A 12,489-nucleotide genomic window follows, 5' to 3' on the forward strand; every position below is an offset into this window, starting at 1 on the left:
ATAATTAGTAATAAGTTATTAGTACCTAATAATTAATGATATAAATCTAATAGAAAAAAACCTCCATTACTTCATGGACAGTAAAATCTATAAATAATTGGTAATTCGAGTTGTCGTCGGTGGACGCGGATGACGACGACGAATTTCAACAATGTAACTATGCAAGTCTGTTGAAGTTTTAACAATAAAAATATTTTTATTTTAAATTTAGATTCTTTATAATATTTTAATAAGCATTAATAATATTAATATATTGTTTTACCAATTACCAACTAAATATTATCAATCGTGATTCGTCTATCGACTCTATCGTCATTCAAAACTTCGTAACTCAGCACTCAACAGTTAACACTCAGCAGTCAGTACTATATATTTTGTCATTTGGTTTTGAAAATTAATACCTAATTAATAGGTAATTATTTATATGCATTTGTATTTATCATTTTACAATTTATTTACTAGGTTTATTAGGTTTACTAGGTTTATTTTTTTTAAAGTTACTGTAGTAATTAAGAATTATAAAATAAAATGTAAATCAATGATAATGACTGTAATAAAAAACGAAAAGGTAGAGTGGAAAAAATTCGTGACTAAAACAAAAAAAATTTCTTTTAGAAGCCGTTGCTTCTAAAAACATTTATTAATTTTTCGAGTCTCGAGACAACAAAGCGAGTTATATCTGAGCTGTTTCATAATAATAATCACAATAATAAATTTATATTTAATAATTTCAAAGTAAATTTCTATAGTATTTTAGTAAACATTTTATATAGAACAAAATAATAAAATAATGGTAATCGTTAATTTAATATACAATATACTATTTATTTTATTAACAGATAATGAGAGAAATAACATATTTTGAAAAATAATGCAATTTTTCATAAAAAAATATACCTACATCATGAAATTTTGTGATAATTATAATAGTTGAATTAATTGTTTAGAATTGTTTATTTTATTCTGATGTTTTTAAAAATTATAGATAATATGATAAGTATAAGTTATTAAATTTATTTTTAGAGTAATGATATTGTTAATGAGGATGAAAAACAGATGTCGAAGTTAGAACATCTACTTTAGATAAAGTAGGTAAAGATTGTTTTTGTTCTTATTAAAGTTATATAAGTAAATATTAGTATAAACATAGTCACATACATTTTATAAATCTTATACCTACAAGTGTAATCAACATTAGTAGGTAATGACTAAGTTTTATAATCTAAAACTGATTATATTAAATTAAAATATTATTTTTAATTTTAATTTGAAATAGTTTTTTAAAAGGTGATTGATAATTGTATTAATAACAACTAAGTGTTATATATTTGTCTACAAAAACCTCGCTAATTTATTATAATATAAACATTTGCCAATTTTCGTAAGAATAATGAATTACTCACACCATAAAATGCTAATAAATATTTATGGCCCCTTTAATGTACTAAGAAAAATTACCACCTTCAGTATGGTACACTTGACCCAGTTGACATCAATTTTTCCATAAATACATGACTGCTAATGGGCAGTTTAAAAGTTATTTTCCCGAACCAGTTCGAAAATCCAATCCGTTCCAGGTCGCAGTGGTAACATGCTGCCTCGGCATGGATGTCGCGCCTCTATCCAGCCTACGTACGATTAATGATATATGATTTTTCTATCATTATTTTTATTACTATTTTTTTCTGATCAAATATTAAAACAATAATATAATTGTACAATATTATTTATCATCATCTGCCGCCGTACTGCTTTCACACCGCTGAACCGGGTCAAGGCTGTCGCGGTTCTTTTTTACGCGAGTTGGACTGGGATTTGATCATGTCGTATGTGTTTGTGGAAAGGAGGGGCTTTGCTTAAAAAAATTAAAGTTTATGACCGTGCAACACAATATTATTATAAATATTTATACTATTATTGTTGCACTTGTACGAACGTGCGACGCGATAATCATAATATTATTATTAGTAGTAGTAATAATAATAATAATGATTTTTATACGTCAGTGCGTCGGCGCGCATCGTATCATTCAGTGAGCGGAGCAGCTGCTCGTGTCGCGTCGCGTTGGTACCTACATGTTAGACGTCAGTTGCAGTTTGCCGGGTCTCGCGTAAGCCTGTGCTGCTTCGTCGTCCGGTCTAATAATCGCTTTTCGTTTGAATTTAATATTATATCGCACATCATATTGATTTCCTATCGTTAGTCGTAGAAATCTGGTCACATTTTTAGCGATTTCGTCACTATAAAACTTGCTTATACTTAATTAAATTACATTTAACTTTTTCTCACCGAATGATAACATAATAATATTATCTGCAACTTCCCGCGCAGAGTATTCACCCTCAGCACACTTTATCAGTCGAGATGGGTGACTGCGGCGATGCCGAGGACGAGGTAAAATATATGATCTTTGCTATTATATGATATCGAATCCGATCAAAAATTGTTGAAATGTTATGATTAGAATATTAAAATTATAGCATGTACTTAAATCACACTTAGTAGTAAATATTTTATAAATAATAATTATAGACCTAGGTTTATGATATCCATTGTACTTAATATATATATATATTATATATATATATATATTAACGCTTATATGAACTTAACTGAGATCAATAATATTAACCAGTATTATTGTTATTGTATTACAGTTTGAAGACGCACTGGAGGTGATTCCGGCGTGAGTATAAGATACTATAGATATTTTTTAACAAACTTACACGATATTATTATAAATTAGAAGTTAATAAAATATTTATGTTTTCCGACCTAATTATTTCATGTATTTATTATTAGTGTAAGTTATAACATGTAGATTGGTAGGTGTACCTGCAGCTATATTACAATATGGTTACATCTTACTGAACCATAACACTTCTAATTAATGAAGAGTTTAAATTGTCAATTAATGTAAAATGTAAATATATAATTATTATGACCAATTAGGTAGATGTTTTAATCTAGTAGACTTCTACAAAATACATTATACTTACTTATTGTTTGCATAGTTAATAGAAAAAAAATTAATTTTACGGCTAAAAGGCTTTTAAGTGTAACGGTTCGCCGAGTTAAATTATTATAGTCATTTTATATTTTTAACTTTATGGGCTATAAATAACCCTTAATTACATCAATAAAAATTAAATGAATTAGTACAAGGTAAATCGATACGCATGTGTTATAAACGTATAATAGTTATACATTTTTGTCTAACTAATTTGAATAAATATAAAAAATAGTAAAAAAGAACTGAGGCAATATTAATACTGTGAATTGTAATGTTAGGTAGATACATAATTCATTTGAAGTGTTGTATAACTTATGTTTTAAATTTAAATTGTTGATTTATTTTCCCTTATAATTATATTATTGTGTATTATTAAACACGATTATAACGTTACATACTTGTATCTGTTGTGTAACAGCTGACAAGAAAAGTAATAATAATATCTAAGAATATTTATAAGTATGTGTATTTTGACCAATGATTATAATGACTAACAAGTAATGAGCTAGGTACTTAAAAAGTAAAAACCCGTGATGGTTAACGATTTAAATATAACTATCTATAAGAGTTTAATATTTGAAGCCTATACAGGCATACAGCGTTGGTAATATTTATGACAGAGCAGATAGAAACCTAATAAGTTAAAGAAAGGGTTTGCAAATCCATAAATACTATACTATACATAATATATAAGCTAATATAAGAATAGAAGAAAACATTTAGATATTAATTGTATCGTTGTGTGTTTTATAAATTTGCTATTAAAATTATGTATATAAATACTACTAATTATTCATATCGTCACTATTTAAAAATTTAATACGCAGTCGATTCTTATTTATTCACACGTGTGATAACTCGATACTTACAATAATCTAATTGTGTATTTAATTAAAATAAAAAATAATCTATTTCACCCGAAAATGCCTATAATTACCTCAATAACTACTATGTTATGACGTAACGTGTACGTAATTACAATTTAGTTAGCAAGCAATATCAATAATCACAATTTAATATAGTCATAATAATGGAACGAATCCATAATACCAATGATTATAAAAATATTATTATAAGTATTAAGTAGGTAATATTGTAATGACGTATAATTAATGGTACAAATGTATAATATAAACAATATATGCAATATGCGTTTGATGCTATTCGATGGACAAACCACAGATAGTAATAGTTCTATATAGTTATTTTGAATATTATTATTCTATAAATTAACCATGATCTAGCGGCGATTGCTAAGACTTTTTAGTTAGTTAATTATTAATATGTTAAATTCGATTATCCGTGGTTCATTTTAATTAGGAATCTAATTATTTTAAGAAATTTATATAAATTATGTAGATAAATGCACCATAATACTACTATACTATAGGAAAATAAAAATAAAAATGTAAATGTTAATAATAATAGTTTAATTTTAATATGATATGTTAAAGTATTTTTGGTTAATTTCGTCTTATTTCAAATTATCTGCAGTTGTCATACTACCTATAATTCCATGGATAATTGAGAGTTTACCGTATACGCATTTAATAATAAGAATAATATTCGAAAATAAGATTTTAGATATTTTATTATATGTGTATGATTAACAAATGTTTAAGTGCCTAGTATCTACTGTGTGTTATTAAAAGTAATACACAACTTACACAATGTATCAATGAACCTATACAAAATTTTTTATTCGAAGATCATATTGTTATAACTTATAAATATTGGTTATAATTCATTACTTTTGTAAAATTTTCATTTTTAATATATTTTCTAAAATTTGAGTTTAAAAAGAAGGAAAGTAGTTAACCGCTTAAAGTACAGTAGGTTGTAGGTTTCGAGTATACTGTGTACTGTGCCCGTCATTAAAGATAAGCCATTATAATATGTGTATTAAATTTGAATTCAACGATAAATCATTAATTACGAAAAACATTTCTGAGTGAAGACTACTAGCCTATAAGCTATATTTCTAAGTATATTTTATGATATATTTATATTTATGTTAAAAAAATTTATGTTATTATATGTACTACCTATATGTTTTATTAGAATCAAATTATTTAGTATAGAAAACATTGAATTTTAAAATTGCATGTATAAAATATATTAATATAAGTTTTATATAGTTTTAATTTAAAATTTAAATATTTTTAAATTAGAACAAAATCACTAAAATCGTTATTTTTCATTTAAATATCTTATTTCATACTAATTTAAATTTCAAGTTAATAAAAAAAAATTGTACTTATATTTTTTTTAGTTTCAGAATAAACTATCTATGTGGAACCTTGTATAAATTTTCATAGTTTAGGTATGAATATTAAATACAACGAGTTTTTTACTACGAAATAATTTACACCTTAAAGGCATATAAAAAAATATTGTGACTAATTATTTTTGATATTTTTTAATTAGTGTATAAACAGCTTATAAAAATCCTTGTATTCAATTTTCAATGATTTTTACAAAGGAAGAAATATTTTATTGATATTTATTGAAAAAATAACTAAAATTAGTTGAATATATCAAATGTCTATTTATAGTTTAAAAATTAGTTAAAATACTTTAAAAATTATACTATATAAAAACAATCTAATATAAAGAATCGGTGAAAATTTCAAGTATCTACAACTATTCATTTTAGAATTACAACAAAATAACAAATTTTGATTAAAATGCTCGCGTTTACTTAATTTTTACTGATTATTTTGAAAAAGAACTAAGGATCCCTCCCCTCCTTTAAAAAAATTATTAACTAGATTCAATTAATATTAAAAAACACTTTCAAAGTTGAAAATCGAAGTATTTTTACTGCTCCAAAAGGTAACGACAGACAAAAATAAAAAAACATAATCACTGTAAAATCAATGCACTTATCACTCTACTTAGAATCTAAAATTTATTTGTAGTTATTTTCTTTTAAGTTTAATTAAATGTAAAACAATGTACTATAACTATATTATAAAAAACAATAAAATTAAAACAAAGCTATAGAGACATAAAGTTGTAATAAAGTAATTAACACTAGCTATATTTCTACACAATATTGAAATAAAATAAAAACTATACTTGTCATTACTGATGTACTACTATGCAAAATATATTACAATAATTATTATTATAATTTTGATGTAATATTATACTCTCAAGTTCTGAGTAATCGACTAATAAATATATTTTAGTCCTTTATTTATTATTATAAGTTTCATAGTTTTAATTTGTAATACTAATGTAAGCTCATGTAATTGTTATAATAACTATTTTACATATTTTACTTTAATTTCCAAGTGACATTTGTTGTACTGTTTATTCAACTTAGTATTTTTGTATACAATTAGTCCACTCATTTTCTGCCAAATAAGTGACCTTTCTGAGTATTATCAGAATATACGTATACATAAATAAAACAAATAAATAGGAATATTATATTATATTAAAATTTAATTTAAAGGAAATTTTATTTTCTTCCACAGATAACCTTTCATTTAGATCCATTAGATTGTTTTCAATGAAAATATTATATAATGTTTATGTGTGTAGGTATTGACTTACCAGCTATTCGCTTTGTTCTTAACACAAAAATAAATGAATCCATTTTAACCAAACATATTATAAATGTAACATAACAAACAATGACATTAATGACAAATGCATCTATGTTTTTATAATTATTTTTAGGTAGCATTCAATCATTATTATTTATTTTATTAGTGCTACAAACATTGAAAGAAAACAAAAAATCGTTCAAAAAAAAAACAATAATGTATCATGTTGTCGTGTAGGTACATATATTCAGATATCCTATATACACATATCAATATATGTATCAAAATATTTACAAACAAATGCATCTAAAAATTATACCTTAAGATAAGACTTAAAAAATCACTTCTTATAATAAATATGCTTTGGAAGTTTGAAGGTACAAACCGGAAAAAATTTTGTGATAAAATATTGATATTTGGTATATTTATACAATTTAAAAATATCTTACACGTAACAGGAAAGTCAAATTGATTTTTGACGAGCATTTGAAGTTCAAATTTTTATGACATTGCATATTCGCCCCTAAAATAACTATTTATCCTCAAACGATTTTTAATGTTTTGTTGTAATAAAAAAATGAATTACAATAGATACTTCAAATGTTAATCAAACGTTTATTTAATCAATTTATATACATTAAAAACATATTTTTAAAGGATTTTATTTTGAGTTATTTATAAACATATGCATATAAATGTCATTAAAAATTATTCGTTTAATAAATATACTTGAAAACGTAATACAAGAGCCAACATTAGTTGTTCTAATATATATGTAAAAATAAGCACAATTTTTTTTTTTATGAACATTTTAAGTTTAAATTTGTACAAAATTACATATTTAAACTTTGAATAATGACATTCATTGTTTTTAATTATAGTAAATATAGCTATAATTATTGAATTCAAATTTAACACAGTTAACAACGACTCACTCTACACCTATCGTAATATACAGCAGAGCGCTATTCGCTTGTCTTCTTTTCTTTTCTTTTTGGGGAGTTATTATAATTTTAATTCTTTCTAATTATATTGTATTATTAATATATTTATAATTTATTTTTGTTTAATACTGGACCTTCTTCATTGTTTAAAGAGTGATACCATTTTATAAGTGCCCTGAAGTTTTAAAATTCAAAATATGGCCCTATTTATACCCGTTATATGTGGCAACTTGCAAAGGTTTTACAAATAAAATTAAAAATCCATCTAAATATTTTATGTGAGTAATTTAACTTTAATTAAATAAACTTATTTTAAAATTTTTTCTTAAAATAAATGGTAATAAGTGTTTTGTAGTACTCATGTAACGTCTACTATAAATTCATAAATAACATGTACTATGATATATATTGTATTACATACATATGATAGGATGACATTGAACCCGTAAATTATAAATCTATATATTTTATATTATATTATATTATTTTCTATAGTAGTATATAGTAACCGGAATGTTTTAAAATTAAATATTACTTATTAATTATTATGTATTATATATTGCTTTCTCAGATATTATGTAGTTAAATTTACTATCTCTATGTATAACATGAATGGTACACGAATTTATTGTGTATATTGTATGCATTGGCGCAAATATAGCGATTAAAATATTGCTGCTCGAATCTTTGTGACTCTTTCATTACACAAGTCCATTTTCCTCAGCGAAATTGGTTATTTTAAAAGCAATTTACTATGTTGTATATACGTTTGTAAAACTTATGACATATGCGGATGTGATATCGATTTATATTTTCTTAAATTAATTTACATAAATAATATACTCAAGTGACAAGTACACATATCTAGGTATTGTTGGAATAAATATAACATCATTAAACAATTAAAAACTTTTAAGTAGAAGTCGTTATTTTATGTTTGAATAATGTCCAAAGAAAAATGTATAAGAAACTTTATTTTACATTTTCAAACTATTTGGTTGAATAAATAATTTTTTTTTTTTTAATTTCAGTTAAAATAACTTATGATCAACCTTTTATTATATTTTCAAATTTTTTGAACTAGAAATAAAAATTTAAAAAAGAAGAATATAAACAAATTTACTGACTAGTATACATATATCATGTTGTCATGCATTTATAATAATGTATCATTAATAATAAAATACTTCGAGAAAAATAATGTTACGTAGATGATCTATTTAATAATTTTTATAACTTGTTATGTTTAATGCGATAAATTGTAAACATTAATCTTGTTTAGTTTTTATTGTACAGACCTGTTATTGATAAAGTATAAATCAAATATTTTCTGATAACTATTATACATATACTTTTAGTATTTCTTTTATTGTGCTTATAACAAATTAACACGTGTTCGGGGTCATTTAATATTAAAATATACTGACGACTTACAGCACAACTAAGATTAAATAAAAACCTAATTTAATCTTCATATTTGTATTTTAATTTAATGTTCAATTTAAAAAGTCTTCGTATTTTAGTATTTTGTTTTGTGAACACTCGTATTCAGTATCAATCTCGTCATTATTAAGAATTCAATATTATTTTTTTATAGATACATAAATTATTTTCTAGCAAATTATTCACTGTTATTATTACAAACTATATCAATTTAATTTTCTAAAACTCTACTGATAAATCTAAGTATAGTTATAATTTTATGTCTCAAATTTTAGCTTTTGTTCAATAAAAATTGATTGTTACCTATTAACTAATTTATTATATTATAATATTTATCTAAATTGTGTACTTTAATCTTGTTTAAATATTATAATAATTTTGTGGAAAAAAGATTCAAGACAAGAATAAATAAATTGTGCAACATATTTTTATGTAAGTCTTTAGTATTCATAATCTACACACGAAAGAGAGGTACCGTTTTACGCTGATAAAGTACGAACCGATTCCGGGGTGTTTATGTCAAAATGCAGTACCTTTCTTTCGTGAAATAGACTATATAGACTTTTTTGTACTTAAATAGCAATAATTATGTAATTTCATTTTAGTTGTTTGTTTTTTATATTGTTTTTTGTTCAGAGCAAGAAGCAAATAATGTTTTTTTTTTCATGATAATACTTTAAGCGATAATAAACATTAGGTATTGAAATCTTTCTTACGTAGTACCTACTAATTTCAGAAAAATTGATATCAAGTTTATTTGAAATATTTATGGAATTCTTATTGTATAGTCAAATATTTAAACATAGCTACTCTATTACAGATTCTTCACAAACTTAAACTTACAGAAACTCGTAAATTTATGTTTAACAGAATACCACAATTTGAATAATATAGATATTTGTATATTTTGAAAGAACTAATTGAGCACTATAGTGGAAATTAATATTTTTCATACTCCTGCTAATTGCATTAACATATATTTATTAATTTTTATTTTTGTTATGTATTCGTAGATAATAATGAAATAATAAACTCAAAAAAAGTTTTATTTCATGTTTAAAAATGGGATGTAAAATAATAAATGGATTAAAAATATAAAGCGTTATGTACGAAAAACGATTATAAATGTAGATAGTTAGTTTACAGTTGATACTAAATATATTTATTATAAATATTAAAATTATAAAATTTACTGAAAATTTGTTTAAATATAAATTAATATTAACTATAATTTATTTGTGTTGGTATTAGTATTTTTTTTCTATATTCATACCTATAATCAAACGTGACACAAAAAAATAGCTTGGTATAGGGTTAAAGTTAAACTTAGATTACTAGAGTTTTGTTATGAACTGCAAGCAAATCGGATATATTGCTACGATATTTGTCTGATGTGGTTTTGTACTTATTTACTTTTTTAATTATTTTTTTTTATAATCCAATATATTAATATATGTATTAATTTGTACTATGTGTGTAATTTAAAATTTATTATTATGTTATTCAAATTTATAAATGTTACACCTTTATTTTAAAAATTATAATCTGTTTATATTTGCAACGATAATTTTATTGATTTTAAAATAATTAGGTTTTTTTTCTTATTTAATACAATAAGTTCCTCATAAGTTTTAATTACTAAAATTAAAAAAGCAATTTATCGTAAATTCATAACATTATTTTTATTGACATTTTAAGTTAGTTCGGATAATATTATTTTTATTATTTAGTAAACTTGAATATATTTTTTGAAATTTATGTAGGTAATGAACAATTTAAAAAATATAACAATAAGTTTAAAAATATTCATGTATATTACACTTTTATCATAATAAAATTGCACAAATTACAATTTTGATAAGGTGAAAAATGATGCGAATCATAATTTTTGTTGGTAAAAGAATTTATTAATTACATAATGTATTTTTATCTGTCTAATGTGATGCAAATTTTAAATTATCAAAATTGGTTTTTAAAAATTGTGGCACAAATTATCCAAGACCAAAATGAGAAGTTAGCTAAATAAATATAGGTGTCGCAAATTAGGTGTAACTTGACACCTTGGGGATCCTGGTAAACCTTTTATGGTTGGCGATGGTTGCTGAATAGGGAGAATCTACCCGGAATATAATAAATTATAGATTGTGTACCTAATGAGTAATAAGTTACTAATAACCATTGCTTACTCGTTGAATAAGAATCTAACACAATTTGATTTATTCTATAAGAGATACAGTATTTATGGTTCTACGTAAAAATATTCATAGAAAAACATTTTATTACAAAATCTAATGAAAATTTTATATTTAAAACATAAAATTATTATTATTATATATTTAATTATTAAAAATTAATTTTAATTCAAAAAAGTGTCATTAAATTAAAACTAAAGTGGTTAGCTCACAACACTCGATACTATGATCAAAAATACGATTAATACATAATTATTAATCACTTTATATAAATAATGATTATTGTATTTCTAATCACAATTTTTATGATAAAGGTTCATGTTTTAAATTAACTTTTACATGGGATGTACCGTCATGAATTTTTTTCCTGAAATATTTTGGTTTTGGGATATTTTGTTGTAAATATACTGACATGTCACCGATATTTATTTAATACAGCCCAGAACTCAAATAATTTACATCTGTGGTTCCTCGGCTAAGTACAGGTCACTTTAGAATGGAAAAAGATATGTCTAATTGAAAATATTAAATCATATTCAAATTTAACATTCTACTGTAAGGCATGGGTAATATCCAAAATACTATTGTTATTGGGGAATCTTAGTTTTCTTGTAATATCAACCAATGCCATATGATTTCTCTTAAGATACCTATAATGATACTTAAATAATTATTTAATTAATATTTAAAGTTTCTACAGTTATTCATTTTCAAGTCAAACCAAAAAAACAAGACTGGATTTGCGTAAAAAATTCTTGTTTTTCCTTCATTTTTTGTGTGTTTTTCCAATTATTTTGAAAAATACTGCTTTTGATCTCTGTAAAGTTAAGTACAAACTATATTCAATTTTCTATCTGAAACCAACCTTGAAATTGAAAATTAAGCCATTTTTTTGATCACTTATTGTGTATAAAGACATATACATATATAAAAAACAGACATCATTATAAAATAAATACATTCATTGCTCTTCATCTAAAATAAAAATATGTGATAAAACAAAATGACTAAAAACTAAATTAAAAAAAAATTATTTCTTTGGTAATGAAAATAAATTTAAAACAAGATTTTTTTTTTATAATAATTATGTTAATAAATGTAAAATTGTTTGTAGACAATATAATATATTGTAGATATATCTTATTACTTTTTTTTTAAATTATGAGCTCGGAGCTATCTATGATGTATTTTACGACTTTTCATTAGTTCACTACTGATCGCCTAGTAAACTGTAGATACATACGTAATTTTTATAGAACAAAACTGGCCGGAAATTAATTTGAACAGTCTGTATAATCATTTCATGTGAAATAAAATTCAAAGGGAAAACAAGCAAAATT

General features: G+C 23.3%; 1 protein-coding gene across 2 annotated transcripts in view; it reads left to right on the forward strand.

Annotated features, from left to right (window-relative positions):
• The first annotated feature begins 2,046 nt into the window (after nt 1-2,046).
• The window catches only part of LOC112600275 (tetratricopeptide repeat protein 39B-like), a 39,669-nt gene continuing 29,226 nt past the window's right edge, over nt 2,047-12,489 (forward strand). Inside the window, exons 1-2 of one of the 2 annotated variants that reach the window (XM_025347460.1) lie at nt 2,047-2,394; nt 2,658-2,686. In XM_025347460.1, coding sequence (XP_025203245.1) covers nt 2,365-2,394; nt 2,658-2,686 — 59 coding nt within the window. In that variant the 5' untranslated portion in view covers nt 2,047-2,364. Of the gene's footprint in view, nt 2,395-2,657; nt 2,687-9,343; nt 9,390-12,489 lie in introns of those variants that run through there. The other variant, XM_025347461.1, reaches the window with a different exon arrangement.

Source organism: Melanaphis sacchari, unplaced genomic scaffold (assembly GCF_002803265.2).
Source record: "Melanaphis sacchari strain LSU unplaced genomic scaffold, SCAv2.0 Contig62_pilon_pilon, whole genome shotgun sequence".
In the NCBI taxonomy this organism is placed as follows: Eukaryota; Metazoa; Arthropoda; class Insecta; order Hemiptera; family Aphididae; genus Melanaphis; species Melanaphis sacchari.